At 38.6% G+C, this 25,970-nt stretch overlaps 4 protein-coding genes across 7 annotated transcripts; 2 read left to right on the forward strand and 2 right to left on the reverse strand.

Annotated features, from left to right (window-relative positions):
* Positions 1–551: 551 nt before the first annotated feature.
* fahd1 (fumarylacetoacetate hydrolase domain containing 1) lies at positions 552–1,734 on the reverse strand. Its single transcript, XM_017705867.2, has one exon. The coding sequence runs from the start codon at positions 1,343–1,345 to the stop codon at positions 686–688; it is 660 nt and encodes a 219-aa protein (XP_017561356.2). The 5' UTR covers positions 1,346–1,734; the 3' UTR covers positions 552–685.
* hagh (hydroxyacylglutathione hydrolase) lies at positions 658–9,053 on the forward strand. 2 transcript variants are annotated; one of them, XM_017705866.2, is made up of 9 exons: positions 658–788; positions 3,254–3,429; positions 3,513–3,577; positions 3,730–3,847; positions 4,404–4,512; positions 4,785–4,888; positions 5,892–5,993; positions 6,066–6,145; positions 7,814–9,053. In XM_017705866.2, the coding sequence occupies exons 2-9, from the start codon at positions 3,325–3,327 to the stop codon at positions 7,911–7,913; spliced, it is 783 nt and encodes a 260-aa protein (XP_017561355.2). In that variant the 5' UTR covers positions 658–788; positions 3,254–3,324; the 3' UTR covers positions 7,914–9,053. The 2 variants fall into 2 exon arrangements, with proteins under 2 accessions (XP_017561355.2, XP_017561353.2); XM_017705864.2 differs by lacking the exon at positions 658–788 and adding an exon at positions 1,991–2,130.
* A 991-nt stretch (positions 9,054–10,044) lies between these two features.
* Positions 10,045–15,278, forward strand: LOC108432196 (hydroxyacylglutathione hydrolase-like protein). 2 transcript variants are annotated; one of them, XM_017705870.2, is made up of 9 exons: positions 10,045–10,146; positions 10,390–10,524; positions 10,617–10,681; positions 10,953–11,070; positions 12,043–12,151; positions 12,636–12,739; positions 12,886–12,987; positions 13,719–13,809; positions 14,860–15,278. In XM_017705870.2, the coding sequence occupies exons 2-9, from the start codon at positions 10,420–10,422 to the stop codon at positions 15,162–15,164; spliced, it is 999 nt and encodes a 332-aa protein (XP_017561359.1). In that variant the 5' UTR covers positions 10,045–10,146; positions 10,390–10,419; the 3' UTR covers positions 15,165–15,278. The 2 variants fall into 2 exon arrangements, with proteins under 2 accessions (XP_017561359.1, XP_017561360.1); XM_017705871.2 differs by having other exon boundaries at positions 13,730–13,809; positions 14,860–15,143.
* A 246-nt stretch (positions 15,279–15,524) lies between these two features.
* Positions 15,525–24,790, reverse strand: narfl (nuclear prelamin A recognition factor-like). 2 transcript variants are annotated; one of them, XM_017705869.2, is made up of 11 exons: positions 24,681–24,790; positions 23,692–23,787; positions 22,998–23,141; positions 22,295–22,424; positions 22,005–22,139; positions 21,679–21,797; positions 20,791–20,920; positions 20,626–20,698; positions 20,416–20,553; positions 20,117–20,274; positions 15,525–18,346 (listed from the first exon to the last, which is right to left on the reverse strand). In XM_017705869.2, the coding sequence occupies exons 1-11, from the start codon at positions 24,744–24,746 to the stop codon at positions 18,105–18,107; spliced, it is 1,431 nt and encodes a 476-aa protein (XP_017561358.1). In that variant the 5' UTR covers positions 24,747–24,790; the 3' UTR covers positions 15,525–18,104. The 2 variants fall into 2 exon arrangements, with proteins under 2 accessions (XP_017561358.1, XP_017561357.1); XM_017705868.2 differs by having other exon boundaries at positions 22,295–22,427.
* Positions 24,791–25,970: the final 1,180 nt, after the last annotated feature.

Genomic DNA, 25,970 nt, shown 5'->3' on the forward strand with positions numbered 1-25,970 from the left:
GCTCCGTCACAGAACGTTATCACATGAAATAGCAATGAGTACGCTGCCTGATGTCTGAGACATTGTTTTATGATTGTTATGTAATAAAGTTTTGCCGTAAAATGTAGTTTAATCAATGCCGGGCATTGTGAGGCAAAATAGTGCCAGAAGACAATGTTTGGTTTTTTTTCTTCTTCAGATTTATGACTAACTTACCATCAACTTAATCAACTTAACATATAAAAACCCAGAAGATACAGGCTTACAATGGTCCTTATGGTAAATAAAATGGCTATATTTGTGCTGTAGACAATGGAGATCCCTGGTTCCTAACACCACCACTGCTACAATGAACCATTTTACACCACATTACTCTGAAAGACTTAGTTTACACCATAAAAGATTCATTATTCACAAATTTTGAAAAATGGTGGAATTGCCCTTTAAACAGGGGGTTTGATATGTCAGTCAAATCTAGATATCACTCCGATATTAAGAGTTTGAATCAATGATCTGCTGATAGCGATGTCATACTGCGTCCCTACTGAAGAAAAGCATCAGACATCCAAAAGTTTGAATCAAAAATTGAACTTTTAATTAAAATCGAGACACACATACGGAAACTACACGGCAATGCCTTTAGTAAAACCTGAGATTAACGCCGTTTCACAACACACGGCCGCTGACTCAGCCTCACTTCTTCACGTCACCACGTTTTGTCGATTTGAAAAGTCATGGTGACGATGCCGTCGATGCCAGCCTGCAGCTCATCGTGCTCCTGCACGGCGGAGACTCCTTTGGGTGTCCCGGTGAGTATGAGGTCTCCCTCCTCCAGCGAAATGACCTCGCTGATGTAGCTGATCAGGTAGGGGATGGAGAAGATCATCTGAGAAGTGCTGCCGTTCTGCCGCTCGACGTCGTTCACTTTCAGCCACAGCGTGACGTTCGCCGGGTCCGGGAGGCGCTCCTTGGGGATGAACTCGCTGACCGGACAGGACGTGTCGAAAGCCTTAGCCAGGGTCCAGGGCAGGCCTTTGGACTTGCACTCGTCCTGGATGTCCCGGGCCGTCATGTCCAGGCACAGCGCGTATCCGGCAATGTGCTCCATTGCCGAGCTCTGAGGAATAGCCGTGCCCGCTTTTCCGATCACCACCCCCAGCTCCACCTCATGGTGCAGGCTGGAGCAGTAGCGTGGCACCAGGATCGGCGAGCCCTCCTTAACGTAGGCTGACGGCGGCTTGAGGAAGAGCACGGGCTCGCTGGGCACGGCGTTCCTCAGCTCTTTAGCGTGCTCCGCGTAGTTTCTCCCCACGCAGATAATCTTCCTCCCCCATTCCCAAAAACGAGCTATGTTTCTCGCGGTCATGCTGAACTTTGCGCGTTTGAGCTGTTCGCCTAACTTACAGCCGCGATGAACGGCAACGCTTCCCCAGCGGTTCAATGACCTCTCAGACTGCCCCTAACACACCACGGAGCGCGGTTACTGACAAGAAAAGACGCGGTTTATATCAGGAAAACATGCTAACCCGAGGAACTTTTTCTGCAAAATGATTCGGTTCGATAGCGTTTAATCGGCATTTGGAAGACATTTATTTTGAATTGACCGTTTAGGGCTCTGTTCGGAATTGCTACCTGTAAGCCATTTTTGTGGCCGCGTTCCAATTCTCAAACGCACCCGAGACAACCTAAATAGAGGGTGTGTCTTGAGACCAAGAAAGTAGACCTGACCGAAAAAAAACAGATGGAATTTCGCATATAAATATAAGTAGCTGTCATCATTCCTTTTTGAACAAACAAGTAACCAAGTAATGCTGCTTATCATTTGCTACTTAAAGAAGGCACAGCCAGCAGGTCTGCACTCTCCCGCTCCATAGGGCACAGTGAGAGAGTACACGAGTGAACCATTTGGAACAGGGCGTGCCACAGTCGCGCTTGACTTCATTGATTACGCGAGACACTCCCCCGCCTCTGATTGGTCAGTGCTAAGGTTAGGGTTAAAAGTGGGCCGGGCTGTGTCTCAAACCGAATATTCTACTTCCTCCGTATTCTGTTGTAGCTTTGCGAGCAGCTGCAGTGTTGCTATGTTATTCAGGTCACTGGTAGCGAGTGCCTGCACTCTCGGTGTATTTGGAGCGGCAACGTATAAATTCGGTATGTCCTTATAAGGCCTATATTAAGTCTTTAATATGTACGGGCACAGAATGCCACCGTAAATAAGCTGTTTTAATGTGTCCGCGCTGACACGAGTCCTTTCGGCTGTTCTTTGGCTAGTGTTTTGGCCAAACTGCAGAGGAGTTGTCCCAATCAGACGAAAAGCGAGGGCGCTTACTGGGAGTATTTTCGAGTGGTCTCGAGTCCCATGTAACTTCAGTGTAGGCGAATATATTTCGTCAGTAAACTTTGAGCACGTAGTTCTGTAATCGAACTGGTCTTCATCAACAGCAACCACCACGGTAGCACAAAATGAGCAAGTCTTACTTTTGGTTGGCGCATCTTGCAAAGCGTTCCGATATTAAATCGAGTGACTTCCTCGTTCACTTCTATCTTACACATTATCAATGGTGCCTTTATGAAGTCGAGCGTCTTTGGGGCGCTATCACGTTGGACGAGTTACAAATGAGAGGGCCTAGATACGAAAACAGGTTCTTCCGTGGTCCTTTAGTAAAGGGAATGGGTCTGTTTGGAACCATGAGTTCTGTGTAGAACCATTTACATAAAGGATTCATTGCATGACGCAATGTTTCTTCAGATAAATGGGGAATGTGTTGTATGAGGTTGTATGCAGAACCTTTTAAATGTGGTTGTGCTGTTGTGACAGGCTTGACATGACAATAGTAGATCATTTTTTTGGTGCTATATCGAACTTTTTTATATTATTTTTATAAATGCTCTCTATATAACCACATGTAACACAATCCCCATCAATCTGAAGAATCATTTCATCATGCAAAGAACCACAAAAGCATGAAATTGTTCTATATAGAACTTTTGGTTCTAAATACAACCAGTTCCCTTTTTCTAAAGAACACTTTAAAAAGTGCCTTTAACCAGAAACTAGGTGTTTACAGACACAATCACATTATAAGCTTGCGGTTAAGTCTGCACACGTACTGTTGAGCGCTAAATAGTGCACACTAGTCACACTACATGACTGCAGGTCATTAGATGCTCTGATAGCTTAGGGATGTTAACCTAGGTAGGCTTCATATAAAAAAGCTAAGCTGGCTTTAGACGTAAAACAATGTATGTATTATTGTTTCATGTTCCTTTTCAGCCCCTACTAAGGTTCAAGCAGCCTTCCTTCAGTCCATTGTAAGGAAATCGGCTCTTGTGGAGCAGTCCGACATGAGGATAGAGCTACTGCCCGCCCTCACTGATAACTACATGTACCTCCTCATTGACGAGGACACAAAAGAAGCTGCCATTGTTGACCCAGTGGAACCTAATAAGGTAAAAGAATTTCACATTTTCTGCAGTAAAATTGATTAGTTTTTCATATGGATGATGTAATTCTCATTTATTTGTGTAATTAGGTAGTAGAAGCAGTTAAGAAGCATGGTGTGAAGCTTAAAACTGTCCTAACCACACATCATCACTGGTGAGAGAGGCTTTGATTTGTTGATAAATTAGGAGACCTTTGTAGCATACTATTATAGATGATTCTGAACAAGGATCATGTCCAAATGCAATACTGACATTATTCTGAATCCAAAGAGACGCTCTAATGATTTATGCTGGCTTTGTTGATAGGGACCATGCTGGCGGCAATGAGAAACTGGTGAAGTTGGTTCCAGGGCTGACAGTATACGGAGGTGATGACCGGGTTGGAGCCTTGACTAAAAAAGTGACGCACTACAACACTTTCAAAGTAAGTCCTCTATTGTCCATGGATCCCGAGCCAGAGATAATAGAACACTTGTACACTGTAGTGTAGTACTTAATACATTAGAAAGTGAGAATGTGCCCTTTGCACTTAAGAGTGTAACCAAAAAACATTTTCTATACGATTTACATGTAATTTCATTATTAGGTATTTAATTCCACATGTAAAGTATTTTATTGCATATTCATTAAACACAATGAATTACGTGTACATTCTGTATAGACAGCTTCTAGTCTGCAGTTCAGATTTTTGCTCTGATGTCAAGAAACAACAAAAAACTTGGCAAAAAAGTTTCTTCTTTCCAGAAACAACAACATTTTAAATTATAATAAAACATCTTCTCTTCTTTTATTGAAAGTATAGCATTCACACTTTTGACAGAACTTCTCTTTTCCTTCCAATGAAGGACGAATGAGGACCAAAAATAATATCAATTCATGTTTTTTTTTAAATCCCAAATGTTATCTTCAGTTTAAGTTGGTTGACGTTACATAACTTTGACAGTTAAATTCACTGTGATAACTGCTTGTTGTCTGTTTAGGTGGGCTCACTTAATGTGAAGTGCTTGTTTACGCCATGCCACACCACTGGACACATCTGCTACTTTGTGACAAAAGAAAACAGCTCTGAACCCCCTGCTGTGTTCACAGGTATGACACAATCATATGATGCAATGAGGCATGCTTCAACAATCACTTGGGGGAAGAAAAATATTTGACACTAACCTTAGACAACATTATATTAACACAGTAACAGATGTTAAGGATATAAGCTGGGTCTCATTTCAATAAGGTCTACATTTAATAAATGAAATTACTTTGAAATTGAATTGTAGTTTTCTTGGTTGAAAAGTAGTCTCTTACTTCAGTCACTGTCTGTGTACTGCAACATCACTGTGTTATCTTGTGGTCACTGCGTGTAGGTGACACCCTGTTTGTAGCTGGCTGTGGGAAGTTTTTTGAGGGTACTGCTGACGAGATGTACAAAGCTCTGATAGACATACTAGGACGACTTCCTCCAGAAACGGTAATGTCTATGTGCATCACTCATGTCTGTGGAAGTCACTCTGTGTCACTTGATTCAGTTCAGATCAGTTCAGAATACTTTCAGTCCCAGGAAAAGGCAATTCACTTGGATCCTTCTTGTCCATACACACGACTGTGTGTGTGTGTGTGTGTGTGTGTGTGTGTGTGTGTGTGTGTGTGTGTGTGTGTGTGTGTGTGTGTGTGTGTGTGTATATATATATATATATATATATATATATATATATATATATATATATATATATATATATATATATATATATATTACACTCACACATACTTTCAAACCCTTTCATGTCAGACACCAAATCCACATGCATAGGTAAATACATAAATAAATAATTGCACAGAGACAACGGATATGACAATTATTTAAAAAGACTATTATTCCTTCTGCTATCAAGCTATTAAATGCGGATAAAAGACTTGGAGTAGCAATTTGTTTTACTGAAGGGCATAATATAACGCCGACCTGACAGCATTACAGTGAATTTGCTGGACAAAATATGATCAGATTGAGTGATAATTCCTTTTGCTTTCTGAGCCACTTGTTTCTCCCACAGGGAGCCCAGGTCTCTCTGTTGGACTCCAATTATCTCTGAACTGATTTTTACAACGCCCTTCAGGCTATTCTTGTCCCTCACCGACAGTCCATTGAACCAACAAATAAACGAGAAATACTTTCAATAAATGACTTGTAGAAACTGCACAACACTGTAAGGCAAACATGAAAAGCATTCAGCTTACGCAGTAAGTGAGCTCTGTATTGACCCTTCTTAACAACCAGCTCTGTATTCGCATCAAATTTGATTGTCAGACGTTTTATGAGTATAGCAGTTTTCAGCTCAGTACTTTAAACATTTCTGTACTTTTCAGGACTTACAGCATTGCCATGCAGTATTACTGTCATTTGTTATCAAATATCACACTTATAATAAAAGGCTCTGTGTCAGCAGTGGAGTCACGTGGTGTGCTTGTGTTTTCAGCGCGTGTACTGCGGTCATGAGTACACCATCAACAATCTGAAATTTGCACGCCACGTTGAGCCAGGCAATGAGGCCATCAGGAAAAAACTGGCATGGGCTAAGGTAATTTATCATGTTGCTTTTCTGTTATTTATACTGTAATGTATTTTTCTAACCTTGTGTTGTATTCATTAGGAGAAATACGACAACGGAGAGCCCACCATTCCTTCAACTGTGGCTGATGAGTTCACATTCAACCCATTCATGAGAGTGAGGTATTCAAATTAAAGCCCACCTGCACGTAATGCTGACTCACACAGTGTGATGCAATGTAGTTGTTTGTTTCTAACTGGGGGTTAGTAGAGTGTTTGAGTGGTTTGAAATTGATGGGCTACTTTTAGGTGGTTATTTTAAAGGCATACTTCAGTAAAAAAAAAACAAAAAAAAACTAATTTGCAGTTTTCCACTTACCCAGATATATTTGATCAAAGACATGTTTGATGTTCAATTTATGCCCCTGGAGCTACAAAATTAACACTGTAAATAAACTCTGTAAGTCAATAGTCACCCTAAACCTTTCTGTAAATAAGTCAGCAAACCTATCTAAACCTCATCTAGGTGTTCATTAAGGTCTTCCAGACTTGTCAGTGTAGTTTACTGCACAGTATGACTGATTTATGAGTTATAAAAACAAACAAAACGCTTGGAGCAGCTAATGTAGACAACAGGTGTTGTACTGAATTCCAACTCTACATAATGATGGGTTTTCACAATCAGAATCAGAATACTTTATTGATCCCAGAGGGAAATTGCAGTTGGTACAGTTGCAACCATTTCTTTAAAAGAATAACCACTTTAATAATTTAAGACAAAAAAGAGAAATTTGAAATATGTTCAAGTTTAAATTCTTACAAATACAGTAAAGTGGTAGTGACTGTGATGATAAATATGACACATACTGCATAAAACCTCAGAGTTATTGTACACTGAGGGAGGAGTTATAGATTTTGATGGCCACAGGTAAGAATGACGTCCTGTAGTCATTTCGATAGAATGAGTCTTGCACTGAATGAGCTCCTGTGTCTCATCACCTTGTCGTAGAGTGGGTGGGAGCCATTGTCCATAATGGCCTGCAGCTTAGACAGCGTCCTCCTCTCCGACACTGCCGTCAGCGAGTCCAGCTCCACAACCACAACATCATCTGTTGGCGTCTGCCACCCTCAGCCTGTTTCCCCAGCATGCAACAGCATAGAGGATAGCACTCGCCACCACAGACTCATAGAAGATCCTGAGCATAGTCCGGCAGATGTTGAAGGACCTCAGGCGCCTCAGAAAATAGAGACGGCTTTGGCCCTTCCTGTAGAGGGCGTCAGTGTTCTTAGCCCAGTCCAGTTTATTGTCAATATACACTCCCAAGAAGAAATTTCTCCTGAGGAACAGAAATAACAAACATGATCTAGCGTCCATATGCCTCCAAAGGAGAGAAGGGTTCTGTAAGGAAGTCATAATTTGGCACAACACCTGTGTCCTAAGCCACATATGGGTGGCCTTAATGAAGATCTGGATGCAGTTTGAGGGTGGTAAAATAATTTATGTATTTTAAGGCAAAATTAGCCTTGTAGCCCTAGCACTAAACTATAGATGCTAAAATTTGGACATCAAGCATATTATAATATGGCTACTACATGTGGGTTAAGTGGAAAATGAAATGTCAAATAAAAATGCTGCCCAGTGAAGTGCTGCTCATTTTAAAGCTAAAGAAAAATAATTGGTCACTCAAGGTTTCCTATTAGAATCGAAAAAGAACTGATCTTGTACCTAATCTTAATCTGTTGTAATACAATTTAACATGCCAGAACTGATGCAGTTGAAATGCCATCTCTAGGTGTGTTTTAAACTCCTAGTCATTACTGAAATGTTGCCACTTACTTTTTTGCCTGTAGAGAGAAGTCTGTTCAGGAGCATGCTGGGACAAGCAATCCCATAGAGACCATGAGGGTCATCCGTAAGGAGAAGGACGGCTTCAGAGTGCCCAAAGACTGAATTTACATAGGTGTGGAGCTCACGTTGTCTTAAGGATATCTACCACTACTATGCGTCTTAGTGCACTTCATGCTCTTTTGAAGAAAAACTAGCAAAATCTAAGCTGCACACAGGCAATAGATACATTAGTGTTAATCCAAAATTCGTAACACTCTTAAAGGGGGAAAGATTTGATTTGACAAGTTTTTTTTTTGGTTCAGCCTTGGTCAGCACTTCGTGAAAGGGTAGTGGCACTCCAGTCCTGGAAGGCTACGGCACACTAGTTATGTGTTTTCATAACTCTGACTGCCTGATTCCACATATTATCAAATGAACCAGTGATCAACTAGTTATCAAATGAATTTGTGAAATGAACTGGAAGTTTTCTAGATGAAAAAAACACGAAACTGTTCCATTTGGCCCCTCATGACTGGAGTTTGATTTGGATTAGTGTTTATGTGGTAGAAGACTTGTTTTCAAATAGAAATGGCAAGAAAGCTAGCAGATGAAACACATTACACTTCCGTTTTCTAAGTTTAAGGTACATATTACTGGCACCTGTAGAATCTGTGTAAGGAATAGAAGCATAGGTGCTCATTTTTCTGTTCTTGCTTTGATAACATTCAGTTTGGCTTTTTTTGGAAACATTTGTTCCAGCTGACTGCAACACGTATAGATGTGGTGAGTATAAGGTGAAATGTATTTAAATCAGAAACCTGCCAGGTGAATGATTGACAGCCATATTTATGTTGTGGTTTTGAGAGCAGGGATTATTAATTACTAAATTGATGACTTATTGTGCAATGTTTAATTTTGTAAATTAAAGAGAAGTATTTTTAAGAATAAGAGAATGTTACACTATTTGTGGTGTAAGAGAGATTATATATGAGATGTACAGATCTCTAAATACTACTAGCATGTCCAGATATGGCATACTTATATCTCAGTAATACTGCTTTTAATTTGATTTTAGGGGTGTTTGTAGATCTCTTTATTTGGAGTTGATTTAGAGCAGTACTAATTCAGCATTTGTGCATTTGTTTGAGCAGTTTACATGCTAATTTCCAGTAATTATTTTAGCAAGTTTTGCACTTTCTATCCTCAGAAGTAACAGAGTTATGATTGTATTTCATTGTGTCTAATAAAGCACACGGGAAAGTCGAAAGTGTCCATTTTCTTTATTAACCTTTCTTACATCATTGGCTAGAAACATTCATTTTCTTGTTAAAGGGAAATTTTACCCATGTTTAAAAATGTAATTCACTTTCTTTAAAACGTATACGTTAATAAAACTGTTAAGTTGTAAAGAGAGCCTTTAAGAGTGGTTTGGTATGAAATGCTCTGTTCTAGAGAAAATGAAAGAAGCAGAATTTTTCACAGTGGTGTTGATAGAAGAGCTTAAGGCCTCTAAAAACTCCCTCACAGAAAGCTGTCACACAAAAAGGCTATGAATGCACAGTCTGGTAGTTTGGTGACTAGGTTTCAGCCTAAAATGTATTTTAACACATTATTAAAAATATCTTTATGGAGCGGATTAAATATAGGGTGTTGTGAGGCAAAATGGTCCCCCAGATTTACCATTATGTTACCATCAAAAACATTACGTTTAAAAACTCAGTTCACCGGTGGTTTTGGAGAGTTTATGAAAAGGCTGTATTTGCATTGTAGTCATTGTGACTCGTGGTTTTTAATCACCACCACTGTAAAGAAAGAGTTGATAAATTTCTCTAGAAGGGAACATTTCTCATCGAATCTCTCTGAACGACTTTGTTTACCTCTCAGCCACTGATGTTCATTAAATAGGTAAGATGCAAAGTCTCTTACACACAAACACACACACACTTGTATGAAAAAAAAAAAAAAAAAAAAAATATATATATATATATATATATATATATATATATATATATATATATATATATATATATATATACACATATACACACACATACATACACACACTTGTATGAAATATATATATATATATATATATATATATATATATATATATATATATATATATATATACACACACACACACACACACACACATTATATATATATATATATATATATATATATATATATACATATATATATATATATATATATATATATATATATAAAAACAAAATTATATTTCACTCAATAGGCTGCGCAGAAATGATTGGCCATGTCTGCAGCGCTCTGCTAGTCAGCCTGGTGCATCAGCAAAAACATTCCCCGGTCGAGGCACGACGAAATCTGGTCAAAGGTAAAATAAAACATCCTTTTGCACGCTTCTGTACACATTTAATAACTCATACAACACACATTTTCAGATGGTACTTAGTTAAAAAGCACTTTGCTTTGTTCAGTGTTTTAATCAAATAATCAGGAATGGTGATGTCGCTCAACATCAGCATCAGAAACTTGAACCAAAACGTGAACGTGCGTTAGAAACACTCACTCATTTCATTTTACTCCTTTAAAAAATGTCACTTTCGGTTGTGTGCAGAGTCTGTGCCTTGAGAGTTTGTAGGGAGCGATGAAGGTGAAGGTTATTTCGGTTTTGGAAGACAACTACATGTACTTGGTGATAGAAGAAGACAGTAAAGACGCCATAGCTGTAGATCCTGCTGTACCTCATCGGGTAAGAGCCCGGGACGAGCTTTGCGAGCGGTTTCAGCCCTGTGGTTATTGTGTCCTCTGAATTGTAATCGATACGGGTTCCTTCATCAACAGCTGCTCGAGATAGTGAAACGAGAAGGAGTGAGACTTACGGCAGTGCTGACCACTCACCATCACTGGTACGTGTCATTCAGACTTGAGGCTGAAGTTGGCTTCTTATTCGCCAGGTTTTGTTCAAATGTTCCCGTTCCACCTTAAATGTAGCTGCAGTTATGCGAATATTACTCAGAGACGTTGACTGTGACGTCACTGCTGCACCATTTAAGGTGGACTGGGAAAATTCGAGTTAGATGCTGACCTCATTTAAACTACATCTCTTCCTGACTGTCCCTGAACAGCTTAAACTGAATGGCTGTCACCTCGTCTTTAGTTGTTGTGTGGTGTGTGCAGGGACCATGCCCGGGGGAATGAGGCCCTGGTCAAGGAGATTCCTGAACTGCGAGTATATGGAGGAGATGACCGCATTGCTGGACTGACCCACAAAGTCACTAATGGTCAGGAGCTTAAGGTATGATCAGAAGCATGAGAGTCAGTTTCACCTTTCCAGTAGGCATGACATGAGGGTAAAAATGCTGGACCTCTGCAGTACACAATCTCTTGTGGGTACTGGGGGTATTTCATGTAGCAGGATTTCTGAACCGAATCTGGAAGTTGGTGACCGATCTGATTCAACTCTGATTCAACACATTTGATTCAACTCAGCAGCCTAACTGCCATGTATAGCAGCCGTGTTATTGCAGAAAAATCACCAAAAATGTGCAGCACACTGGACCAGCTCTCAAGGACTGCTGTTTGCCACCCTTGACTTAAAGGCGAATTGCACAGATTTTTCAAAATTTTGATATTTGCTGAAATAATTAATTTCTGAGAAATTTTTTGACATATTTCTTTACAGTGGTGGTGGTGGTAGGAACCAGGGATCACACAAATATAGACATTTTATTTTTAGTCATTTTATTTGCTGTCATAGAACAAAAGTGAACTTTCATGGTTTTATATGTAATGTTGAAAATAGTGATAAATCTGAAAAAAATGCATTTCCTTTGGATACTAAAGTGCCTTGCATTGTCCTGTGAGTGGATTAAAAGAAGCCTAAAGTTTGTTACAAAATCAGAATCACTTTATTTCACCAAGTTTGTTACATGTAATAATTCTGACTTGGCCGGATTTCTAGAATGGAGCATTTTACGTCAAACCACTCTGAGCGACTTGTATTAATTTCAGCCACTGAATTATACAGAAAATTGGTGGAGTTCCCCTTTAAACCCAAACACAATGAACCATCCAATTACACAAACCTCAAGTTTTCTAGCCTCCTGAGAAGTCCTGCTCTGTGACATACCCCCATATCTTCTCAAATAAGCCTCAAATACTGCTTCACCTTTATTTCAGTGTGGATACTATGGACTGAGACTATGTCTCAGATTTTGGAAACAATATGAAGGCAATTTCATCTTATTTGTTGTCCCTTTGCCTCTAGTTTAACACTATAAATGTCAGATGTCTGTTCACGCCTTGCCACACTTCAGGACATATGTGCTACTTCATGTGGGAAGATGACTGCACTGATTCTCCTGCAGTGTTCACAGGTTTGTGTCTCTGTATTTTGCTGACAGTAGTTTTTCAGTGCAGTGAATCTTTATTTTATAAATTATTATTATATATTTTTACATATTACACTGCCTTACTGACAAACTTCAATGCCAATAACCACCAAGTCTATTTGAGATTACTTAACAACTTGATGCTGTAGACGTTCAGTTCACATGATGCCTCCATTACTTGTTAGCTACATTGGCCTCATAGCTCTAACTTACAGAGGACACCAACTGTGTAGTGGCTGATGGACAACATCTCAGGTGTTTGATTTGCATAGGTGTATATTAATGTAGAGGTGCGGTTAATGTAAATCATTTTTATTCGATTTGCATAGATGCATATTTTTTTCATAGGCGCATATTGTCTGTCCTGTTCTTTTGGAACATGATTAGGATTCACAAAGTACAGATTAATTTACAGTTACAAATGTAGTGAGACTACACTTGAATGTTTGCTTTGTGTCCTGTTTGTCAGGGGATACACTGTTTGTGGGTGGATGTGGGAGATTTTTTGAGGGAACAGCAGAGCAGATGTATCACAACCTGACTGAAGTGCTGGGGACTCTACCTCTGGACACGGTCAGTCACTGCCACATTTCACAAACTGAAAGAGACGGTCAGAATTGGCCTTTGTGTCAAATTACACAAAGCCAACTGTTCCAGATTCTGCTATCTGAAAAGCATTTAAGCTCAAATATCTACCTTTTTGAATTTTTGTTTTTCAGAAGGTGTTCTGTGGTCATGAATACACCATAAAGAACCTGAAGTTTGCATCTTTGGTGGAACCAGAGAATGAGAAAGTGAAGGAGATGCTTAGCTGGGCCAGGGTACAGTTACCTTTTTCTGTATAGAATACATTACACATTCATTGTGGACCTACAAAATGACATACTGAGCATTTGTTAAATGGAAACTACACAGTTTATTTCAGTGCTGATGTTGTTAAGTACTTCACACTATCTACTAAGAAAACAATACATTCTCCACAACCTGTGCAAAATGTGGTATAGATCCTAACAAAGACAAAACAAGCTTATGACAGCTGCTCTGGTTATCTGTATCTTTTAGGCTAGATTTTAAAGTTGTGCCACTAGGTTTAGGGCTCTGAATGACCTTAAAGCACCTGCTTACTTTACAGAATGTCTGCCTGTTTATGTTCCCGCACGTGATTTTAGATCTGCAGATAGTGGCATTCTGCAAATAGCTACTGTGAAATACAGACAACATGGAAAGGCCTCATTCAGTTATTATGCTTCTAAACTGTGGGACTCAATTCACCTTATTAGACAGTCAAACTTAGTTCACACTTTTAATAAACACTTAAAAATCATCTCTTTAACTTAATCATCTCATTTAATTAAAACTATGCCTCTTTGGTATTTATCATTTACTTGATCTGTGTCATTGTCTTATATGATTTTAAATTAATACTCATAGTTTCTTCTATTATTGTTCAGCTTTATCACCTGTCTGTACATAAATATTTATTATTATTATTATGAAGTAGTTGACACTTTCATATTTCCTTGAACGTTATTATATAGTTTTTACAATGCAGTTCATTTTTAGGCAAGAGATGATGATGACAAGCCAACAGTACCATCAACACTACTGGAGGAATTTGAATACAATCCATTTCTGCGTCTCTCGTAAGTGTAACTTCATTCATCCTAGTGCCACAATAAATAAACTAGCTATATAAAGTTAACACATGAGGTTTGAAACATTTTACTACTTTTAAATTCAAAACCTCTGTGGTGCAACGTAGCTGTCTTTAAAAGTCAAAATGCTTTAATCATTCTGAAGGTAAAACTTTTTTTTCATGTATTTATTAATGCAAAGTTCTGGAGTTTTACAGTATCTTGGGTTTGTTGAGTTGGCATTTTTTCTGTGTTTCTGAATAAAGCACAAACTAGAATGGGACAGCTGTGGGCTGGTGTCCTTCTTCCCCTACAAATCAAAAGTTTGGAATCACTTGCCATTTATAATTGCTATTCCAACTTATACTGTAGATTCAACATAGTAACAATGATATTAAAATTATGTTTACACACACATACATACATACAGTAAACCACATTTAAAATATGAGGCATAGTGTGATGATTTATTGTAGCTTAATTCCCAGTGTTATACAATGTTCCCAATTAAGGAATCAATATAAGCATCCTGGACACATCTATCTAACTTCTTAATTCTTTAGGACTCATTAATTTATGTAGTACCAGCATCATATTACAATTGATGATGCAATTGGAATTCCTTCATACTTTATTATTCTACTTATTTTGGCTCATCTGTTTGCTATTTCTGAATGTGAGGCAGGTAAAATTTGATTGCTGCTGGTAAACCTGTACCAAAATATCACAACATATTTCTGCATAACTCACTGTGCTAGTTGCCTCTTGCATCCCATGTAGCATTGTATTTGAATTTATGTATTAATATTTTAAATAGCATACATATTTATTTAATATAAATATTCAATTCAAGTCAATATTTTATGTTGCAACTTTGGCTTGCAGACCACTTACTTGGACCAACTGGATTAATGTTTAATATGTTCCCATGCTCACACAATGTGAGCTGCAGTAACCAAAAAAAAAAGGTGAAAAATGGCCATTGGCATTTGGCTGTGAAGATTTCACAATCATTTTTTACATGCATATTAATGAACAGCATTTTTTTCTTTTGTGCAGTGAGGAGGGCGTGCAGAAGTTCACAGGGCAGACGGATCCTATTGAAGTTCTCCGTGTGCTACGCAAAGAAAAGGACAACTTCAAGAAACGCAAGGAGAGAGTTCTTCCACATGCCATGCTCGCCCTGGAGTGGGGTCTGCTCAGACCATAAACACAGAGGCACACTTCAAATACATGAAGCACAGAGGCCATCTCAATGGACACTGTCAGCTGACCCTTTTTTGGTTGCGGTGCTGTTATTGCTGAACTGGTGTCTATGGTACAAACAGATTGAAAATGTTAATGTACAGACTAATGAAAAATGATGTCATAGGCCATAAGACCTTCAGCTATTGCAAGTTGAATACATTGCACATTAACCACATATACTGTGCAGACTGAATAGAATGGCTAATTTTGCAGATATTCACTTTTGTTAGGATGCACATTTCTGTACCTTTTCAAGTGGAGAAGGAAGCTTTTGTTTCAATAACACTTATTTTATGCTTGTTTATACTTTTTGCACACAAATGATATTGTAAATAATACAAAAATATAATGCAGTAATACAAATATTTATTGCATTTACTAATGCCTTTTCAGAGGCCTTAATATGATATTTCAGTTTACATATTTAGCTTTAAAACAGTTCTTAATCTTAACTGAAATGATTTAGTCAATAAATCCACTGTTTAACATGAAAATGCTTTATTTTGAAATATATCCATTCATGTTTTCCCATAATAAATATGGTAGGAATGATTATATAAATATGATCATCTACTAATACATTCTGAACAGACTGTGTATGTCATTTAAAAAAATAAATATGAATTAAGTGCACACACAAGTCACAGTGGACCAGTTACTTAAGGCAATGTATGCTTTGGTTTGATCCTTCGGACCACAAATACTTGATTTTAGAGTCAAAAAGTGTGGAAACTGGAGGGTTTGGCCAGTAGGGGTCACTCTTTCTTTTGCAGGGGAATCCACAGAGCTGTGCAGGAAATTGAGCGTTTGCATTCTTGCCTCAAATGTGATAAGATGGTGAACAACACTACATGGATGTTGGCCTAAAAATATACCTAACATTTTTTAAGGAAAAAAAAAGTTACAGCAAGAGTGCAACTTTAGCATACTAAATATGGTAATTAAGAAATGAATCGAATCAGGTGTTTGAGCAAGGAAATCACCAAACTGTGCTGGACTGGAGGAGCTACAGGAGTGAGGAGTTACAGTCTTTGCATTACTGCCAGTACTGTTTAAAATGGGGAAATGCAGGGCTGGGAGTCGATCTCAAAAAGAGTTGATTCTCTGATTTTAGCTATCTGGGACCTAACTGTGGATCCCAAAGCTTTGGATTCGAGTCCACACTATTGCCCAATCTAAATCTCCTGACTCAAGGTGTGTTGAGTCTAATGTGTAATTCTGCCAGTCTGTGAGGTCTCATGAGGGACAAATTGGCTTTCATGAATAAAATGGGATTATCTCCAAAACAAATAACACATAAAATTGTATTATTTAGTATAGTACATAGTAGTAAGTAGAACACAATATATGGGCAAATGTGCAGAATTGGTAAGAAATATGGAAGTGAGTTGCAGAGGCATAGGCAGAACCTTGCCAATGGGGTGGCCTAGTCAGACCCAGAGACTTTAGGTTGAGGTTACTTTAAGAGATCAATATTTGGTTGGGTAACACAAAAAACTACGATAGCATTCTCAGGAACTGAAATTATCTCTAATGAAATCTAGTCTGCGTCATTAAACGTCCTCAGCTGTAAAAGGAATACAGTTTACATGACAAATGAGACACAATACCATATCATAGCAAATGTCAGCGGTTACTAATTTTTGATAGTTACTTCATCATATTATTGTGTAGCCTGCTTAATATATAACGTAGTACACAGAGCAGCACTGCTGAAGTGTAAGGTATTAAATTAAATTAAAGGGCAAATTGTTAATGTGGTCATAATTCTAGGAAGATTAACAAAATAAGTGTTAATCGGTTAGCCCCATTTTTAAATACAGTCACATCTTAAAAACCTGAATGATTTTCTCCTGTTTTCATTGTTATGTGAAAAATCTTGCAAATTTTCTTCCCTGTACTATTTTTTCTCTGTACTGAACTATGCTGATGTAAACATTTATTTAGGGAGCTTTTAATAGTTTTTCTAATATAAAAGGCCAGCGCTAACTGCTTATGGAATAATGAACAGGAATAACAAACATTTTGAGCAGCATTCACTCGCTTTGGTTTTCATCAAAAAACTGTTCACCTAAAGCCGCAAAGCTTCATTGTTGACCGCTCTCTGTCTGTCTTTGTTTAGCTGGGGTAACCCTTTCCTACACCCTCTGTAAGCTGGACTGAGACTAATGCGATGGCGTTGAGCAATGCTTTGAACATCACCAAACATTTGTCTAAAGGTCTGTGAGACCAGTGAGGCCAGAGTCCAGAGATTGAGATTGGGCAAAAGAACGTCTGAAAAATGCAGTCTTTCCCAACACCCACATCAAAAGTCTGGATGTTTTACAAAATGTGAAATTTGTAACATAACATCTCCACACCTGAAGGAGCTGATAAATGAGAACCAGTAAGCATTACAGTTTAGCTATCCCCAGTTAATCAGCCAACAGTTAACTTAGCAAAAGCTCTTCAAATTGCCCTGCTAAGATCTAATGGGTCATATAATCATACTGATGAACAACTGAGGTGGAAGCACATTGTTGCTGTATCAATAAATTATTGTGGCATATTATAAACTACAACACTGCTTTTATATTGTTGAATCTCCCTCCTGTTGTCATGATTTTTTGATTTGACAATCAAGAAAGTTTTTTGGAATGGACCCAATAATTTGAAATTGGAATCTGATTTTTTGGAATCAAACAGCTCTTTGGACTGGTGACAGTTCCATAAGATGAAAAAGAGAACATTTTTAAAAACATCAAGCGTCAGTATCTTTCTGCTACAGAAGCATTCAAGTTTGGAGATTTTGGAGAGGCTGAATTAAATAGCTCCCTACACAGTGCACCGTGCAGGTCATGAAATAATAGCTTCTACACCCAAATAATGAATAATTCATATTCTGCCATAAGCTGTACAACTCTGGCTCATATTCAGGGCTGAATTGTGGTGAATGATTAGGGAACATCAGCCGAACGCTCAAGCAGTGTAACTGACTTTGAAGTTTCCATGTCCATGCTCCACGTAATATAATATGTCTGACCAAAATTCATGCGACAGTGGACTTTCTGCTCCTTTCACCACTTGATGGTGAGTCCGTTGGTGCTCTTCTCCACCGCATGGTACTGTGTGTGAAGCAGCTGTCGTGCTGTTTCCTCTCCTACACTTTCTAGCCAGGTCTGGTAAAGTTCAGCCACACGTGTGTCCTGCTCAGGTGCAGACAGATGCTCCGCCTTGTACAGTTCCTCCACCTGCTGCAGCAGCTCCTTGTTGGACTGATCTGCTACAGGCTTTAGCTGCCCTCCTCCATTAAGGCAACCTATATACACATATACATATCGCCACTGTCAGAACTAGGCTTTGTACCTACACAATGGTAACTTTACAGGAGAATGAAAAACATTCCTATTTTACAACGGAAGTTAACGTAACAAGAGTCCTTTAGGATCATTTCTCCAGGCCCGTTCATCAAGAAATTTCAACACAATGCAAAGGGTAACGGGAGTTTTTACATTATGCAAAATATATATATATAATGTAAATATATGTATATAATGTAAGATACACAGTACAGTCTTTTGTTAATGTGAAAGGATTACAGATTACTTCCAGCATTCAAATTTATCTTAATTTTAATATTTTCTAATATAGATTATTTTTCATAAAAAATACAGTCCTGACACCTAGAACACCTAGACATATATGAAGAGTTTCATTCCAAAAGTCATTTTAGGCCTCTTTAAAGAATTCTCTTTTTTCTTAATATACATTGTTGGGAGTGGGGTTTACACATACAGGAAATATCAATGCTATATTCTGTTTACCATCTTTATTAGACAAATATAAATGTCTTTTCCATTATACATCAGCTGTTATTCTTTTCAAAAACTTGTTACGTCCAAAATTATTCCAAATGGATATACAGCACTTTGGAATGAAATTCTTCATATTTCTCTGGTTTTGGTGTCTCTGTATTGGAATGTGGTATGTTTGCGTGGTGTTTGTTGACTTTGTGGACATCATGGAGAGAGATTGTTCTTGAGAAGGTTATTGTGACATGAAATAAGGACCCGTTTACACATACCTCCAAACTATCCTACCGGACATGGATTGTGACGACCAAGGAAAAATGAACTTTGTTTTTCCTTCATTGTTGAACTGGTAATTGTACGCATAATCAGTTTAAATTCATTTGCATAAAGATACAGTTAGACGGCACTCTCAAACATCTACTTTGCTGTAAGTTGGCTTTGGAGATGTGCCATGCCGATTTTGTTTTGGGCTTTTTACTGAGGTGAACCCTTTGCACCTAAGATGTTGCTTTTATGAGAACATGTAGACCTGTTTAGACTATAAGGTATAGTCTATCTGAGTCTATCAGCTCATCTGCTGTACAGTTTGTGTTGGTCATCCTCTAGATCTTCATCATTTACATCTACAGCATTTGGCAGATGCTCTTATCCAGAGCGACTTACAATTTGATCATTTTAGACAGGTAGGAGAAGGCGGTGTTAGGAGTCTTGCCCAAGGACTCTTATTGGTATAGTGTGGTATAGTGTGTTTGCGCAGGTGGGGATTGAACCCCAGCCTATAGCCTGGAAGGCAGAGATGTTAACCACTACACTATACCAACTATATATGGATATTTTTGGTTGGTGGACTATTTTCAGTCCAGCGGAGACACTGATTTTGTGTTTAAAACTCCAGCAGCACTGCTGTGTCTGATCCACTCATATCAGCACAACACATACTAACATGCCACCACCACATCAGTATCACTATAGTGCTGCGATTTATCCACCACCCAAATAATACCTGCTCTGTGGGGGTCCTGACCATTGAAGAACAGGGCAAAAGGGGCTAATGATGTATGCAGAGAAACATATGAACTACAGTCTGTAGTCTACAAAGTGCACCTATATGGTAAATGGAGCTGATAAAATGGGCAATGAGTGTAGAATGAAGAATATACACACACACACACACACACACACACACACACACACACACACACACACACACACAGTATACAGCATTGGTATTTGAAACTAACTTGGTAAGTTACAGTAGCAGTTTTATCAATTCTTACCGGATGGACATGCCATAACTTCTACAAAGTGGTATGGTGACTTTCCTCTCTTCAATTTCTGTACGAGGTTCTGAATGTTCCGGAAGCCGTAAGTGGCTGCAAAACGCAAAAGAATTATACCATCTTTCTCTAGGGTGACTTCCTGGAAATCCTTGTTCCTGTTGTAAAAGAGAACAAAACCAAAAAAAGGGCACATGAAATTAAGCAACATATCAGCATGAAGAGATATATGAATTTTTATATGAATCACTTAAGGACAGTGAAATTACCTGTTTACAAATCAGTGTGTGCACACTTACTTGAGTGTCTTGTATGTGAGTTCTTCCACTTCAACTCCAAAGAGCTGTTTGGCAGCATGTGTGTAGACATGATGAAGATAACCCCCTGAACCGCTCCCAGCATGACAGAGCAACTCCTCCCCACACACATTGCTGAGCCTAGACCACACAATTTATCCTTTAAATCCTATATTACAGCATAGTGTTTTATTATCACAGAAGAAAGCTTACATTGTGTCTAAAGGTGCTGGTTCTATATCACTCAGGGACACGCCTTCCTCTTCCAACATCCTGAGCACTTCTCCTGTGAACAATCAAAAATGCACAGCAGCACATACAGTTAGGGTTTCTGATCTAAAGAAGGCTTCAGTGTGTTCTACTCAGTGTGTTTCTCACCTGAGGTAATGACACAATCTACTTCTCTGGTCTCAAATTCGTTAATGTAGAAATCTGGTCTGGATGCTTCAAGTTTCTTGTCATAGCAAGGCATCACAGTCACATGATATATCTTCTGCGGGTCAAGACCCTGTGCAAACATAATTTCACATTTTACGATGCATTTCTTCCCGTTTTAATTTTACATCGTAATTTATTCTCCCTCCAAACTTTCCATGTCTTAACCCAATTTTCACTCTGGCATGCTGGCGCCACCCACTTGGTGTTGGTGACAAAATTTATTACTGAGGTCCACGAGGCCCAAACTCAAGAAAACCAATGGTACATAAATAAAAAACTCATTCAGAGGAGTACAGATTAGTATAGCCAAAAGGACGTGTCATTTCTTTGGCCAAACATATTTTTATATATTCAATATGTAATACACAACATGCTATATGTATAAAAAAAAAAATACAGCTTTAGGATGAAGAGATGAAGGCTCTCCATCCCCATCTATATCAAGCACATTATAAAAAGCTTAGACTAAAAACATTTGAATTTTGAATGGCTGACTGTTATAATACATTCATATACATGCATGATATATATATGAAAATTACTGTAATTTATACATGGCTAACCCAATTTTCAAATTAAAGCTGAAAGGCTGTATTGTGAGCTTATTATCATTGTTTATCCATGACAGTTATTATTCTCACCATACAGTAAATGTGTTTTCATTACACAAGGTTTTATTCATCACTTTGGGTGAGGATGGGCCGATTTGGGTCAGTTTCAGACAACTAAACTCTGTTGAGCTTGGGTCAGTTTCAGACTCAAAACTTGTCAGGGGTCAGGTTAGGTTTGGAAAATTTCAGGCCTCATTACAGATCTAATTTGTGCTACCTGCTGCTTGGTAAAGAAGCTCTTGACCAGAGAGCCCATGATCTGCTGTGGTGAGCGGGTTGTGCTGATGTAAGGCAGGATGAAGTCACCGTGAGTCTTTTCAGCATAGCAGATCCAACCTGTTCTCAACCCAAAAATACGTATCACAGTTCTGCATGCGTAACACTTGCATGTAATTGTATTACATCATTCATATTTACTGCATTTTATTACTCTGATATTAATTCCTTGTTGGCCCGTCATTCATTTAGTCTAAGTCTGTGTAAGGGGCAAAAAAAAGTTTGATTTTATTTTTTTCAGAATTTGCAGTAGTGCCAAATGTTTACCAGGGCAGGCAGATGCCAGCATGGGCAAGGCTTTCTTGTCTTCCTCTTTTCGAGCAAATCTCTTCAGAAACTCTCGCTGGCTCTCCAATAAACTGAAGGTGCGACTGAAGCCAGTGTCAAACACATAATGAACACCTGAAAATCAGCACAATTTTTATTGCTATTAGCTAAAATAGAGGGACTACAAATTCAACAATTTAACAAAGCTTAAAAGTACTTTTGTATACATAGTTTAAAACAAATACTTTGTACAATATGTGTACGGTCTTGTCTCCTCATTGGCCTCTCACCTAGGTTCTTGAAGAAGGCAGTGAGCCTCCTGGCCGTCTCACTGCTACTGAGGCTGTAGCGTGCAGCTAGGGAGGCTCGGGACTGAGGAGATACTGACACCACCACAACCTTCTGTTCCCCACTGCTGCTCTGCTACAAAGTGTAAGACTTGTTATACTGTCATACTTGTACTGCATACAAAACATTACATTTGGGCAGGGTTGCCCTAACTGGTGTCCCAAATTTGGCCTCAGCTGAAGAAAGAACATGTAAAGAACAACTTCTAAGGCTCGTTTTACATAGTTCATGCATCTAGTTACACGTTGTGAGATGCAGCATAATTTCTGTGCATCTTCACAATTACACAAAGCAATACATGACAACATGTCGTTTTCTAATGATCCAAACATCTTAATGAACATCATTTTCTGTTTTTTACCTAAAGGATGTAAATGCAACCAATTTACATTCTGCTTGTTGTAATCTAGACGTATGATTGGGAAAGCTAATGACAGTGGAAAACTGCAGTTAAATAATTGTGAACCCACTACAAACATTACACTCTGTTCCAACGATACAAAAGGTTTGGATAACCTATGGAAAAACCTTCAGTGATGATAACACAGAAATAAACCAAGTCATAACATCACTTGAAAGTGGAAATTCTGCGCTTGTACAGTCCGGACAGTGTGATAACTGGCAACACTCATTGGACAGCAGTACCTTATTGAGGCGCAGTACTCTATACAGCTCCTCATGGCTCTGTTGGGTGATTAGGACGCTCTCAGCAGAGGTGATGCAACCACTGCACGCCAGACAGTCATTCAGAGTAATCTTGGCTTTCTCCAGCTTCTGCCTTTGGCCATCCTAGGGACAGGAAAAAAAAGCTGAATCACATCTATCATGTGGAAATAAACAGGCATGGAAAACATAGAAAACATTGAGATAAAAAATAATTCAACATGTTTGATTCGCTTAGTGTTTCCCAAAAGGTCTGCCTCATAATGAGTGTCCAAAGTGATACTGCTTTTACATACAAAGGAAATCATACTCTGCAAAAGTTGTAAAGGATTTTTACAAAGTTCCCGCATAATTAGTTACCCTGTAAACATAGTCATTCAGAATGATATGTTATGAAATGCTTACAAACTCAGAACTGTTCACAGCAGCCGTGAGATGGAACCAGGAACCAGTGTTTATTGCATCTAAAAGCTACATGAACTTTGTTTACATCCTGAATTATGCAGACAATTTGAAAAAACTGCAGAATTCCCCTTTTTAAAACCAAGCTTGGACCAGTGCATCACCTAATTACACGTATAGATTCTATACCTCAGTTGAAAACCTGCAAGTTCTGCAAAGAAATAGATAGATAGATAGATAGATAGATAGATAGATAGATAGATATTTCACAAACCTGATTGACCTGAAAATAACTGCCATCATCTTCAATTTGGATTTTGGCCACAGATTTCCCCTGCTTCTTGTCCACTTTCACTGGCTTCACACATTCCTGGTCAATGCGGCAAATCATGCAGAAGAAAATAAACTTTTACTAGAAGTTAAATTTGCCAATCATCCCAAACATCGATGCAATAGCATAAACAGCCTCATCTCAATTAATGACATGCAGTAAAGCAAACATGACTATGTCTTAAAAACACTACTACTTCTGCAAAAAAAATAAATAAATGATAGCAATACATTTTTGGTATAACATTACGTTAAAGGGCCTATATCATGCAAACCTGAAGGCTCCTCCTCGTTTTAAATTAAATGAATTTGATGTACCATGCAAACATTAAAATTGTTCACAGGGCACTACATTTGTGATGAATGTAATATATATGTCTGTGTTGGATGGATGGATGGATATGTAGATAGATAGATAGATAGATAGATAGATAGATAGATAGATAGATACTTTATTGATCCCGAAGGAAATTTAGCATAAACAGCAGGTTTAGCAGTAACATAAACATATTATTTTACTTCTTTTTTATTCTAAGTGATAAAGCAGTTTGGGGAATTAAGTTTTACTGTTCTCGGTAATTTACTTATAAAACCCCACACACATAACAAGCCTTAAACTGAAGTTCTCTCTCCCTTAACTCACAAAAAGCTAAACCATGTTCACTATGAGGTTCAGTTTTGGCTTGTTTTAGCTTTAGAACTGGATATAAACTAACAGGCTGACAGAAGTGAAGAGTCGGTGAAGACGCAGCGCAGCTCTCCGGGTTAGCTGTAGCGGAGCGCTGCTGTCAGCTGACCGCTGAACACCCGGGAGTGCTGGGATACTGCTGGCTAGCTCGCTAGCTAACTCGGCAGCAGGCGACAACGCGGCTGTAAATGCCTGGGGGGAAAATGCTGTCATATTCAGTATCAGCGAGGATTTTCCAGCGTTACCTGTGACGGAGTGATAAAATCGTCCAAGTCTGTTAACTGCAGGACGCCGCTGAAGTGTGAGGCCATATCGACTCGACCTCATGCAATGAAAACACCACCGCCAAGTGTGACAGTGTCGTAAATCTGAACCGGCGCAGTTAAGCACGACGGGACGCCTTTACAGTTTGTAGTTCTTCTACACCAATCCTGTAGTCCATCTGCTCTGTCGTTTTTCGATGTTCTGTTCTAAACTACCTGATTTTTAAAGGGTCAGCAGACAACGATAGCATTTCACGGCATTCTCTTCATTTAGTGTATCCGTGTGAGGACCGTGTGTATCTTTTGAGGACCTTAGCGCTAATCCACACAAAGCTTGTTCGCTAAAATGACCTCGAATAAAAATGACACGATTTTAGTTTTAATTCTGACAATTACAGTATCCTCAACCAACCAATCAACTGTTGAGTTAGTTCGGATGTCTATTTAACTAGACACAGTGATGTAAAGCACAACCAAGTCTATTTTTTGCCCATATTAACGTGTGGGAACGAGATCCTAATGTGTGGCCATGACTTAGTAAGGCATGGGAATAAGATGATTAAGTCATGGCCATGACTTAGTAAGGCATGGGAATGAGATCACGGCTTACTAAGTCGTGGCCATGCATTAGGATCTTGTTCGCATGCATTACTAAGTCGTGGCTACGACTTAATCATCTCACTCCCACACCTTGCTAAGTCGTGGCCACACATTATTTTTATTTGTACAGGGGGGCTCCGTAGGGTTCTCTAAATTTTCAGATTTTTTTTTTGATAATTTCATTTAGCTACTGTTTAATTTTGAATTTGTGGAAACAATAAACTTCTGTGTTCCTTGTCATGTCTGTCCCTCCTGCTCTTCGTGTTGGCAGCCTGAACCTGGACCATTTTGACCACGACCCTGGATTTGCCCTTAATAAAAGTTGCTCATCTCCGCTTATGCATCCGCCTAATGCATTACACACCGTGATGTTCCTGGAGGAATGTAATTTCACTCCACTCTTTACTTGTACATAGACAGAATGGCAATAAAAGCCTCTTGACTTGCCTCTTGACTTGACTTGAGCATAAAAGTTGTGGTTTTTTTTGGGTTCTTTTTTTTAAATGTTTTTTTTTTAACTAGTCTCATAATCCTTAACCTCATGTAGGAAATTAGTATTATCCCATAATAACCCATAATATTTTAACACCTAATCTGTTCATTGAAAAATAAATAAAAACATCTGAAACGTCCAGTGTAATGCAGTGTCCAGTTTTTCTTCTTACATGATTT

The sequence above is a fragment of the Pygocentrus nattereri genome, chromosome 14, assembly GCF_015220715.1.
Source record: "Pygocentrus nattereri isolate fPygNat1 chromosome 14, fPygNat1.pri, whole genome shotgun sequence".
NCBI classification, from domain to species: Eukaryota; Metazoa; Chordata; class Actinopteri; order Characiformes; family Serrasalmidae; genus Pygocentrus; species Pygocentrus nattereri.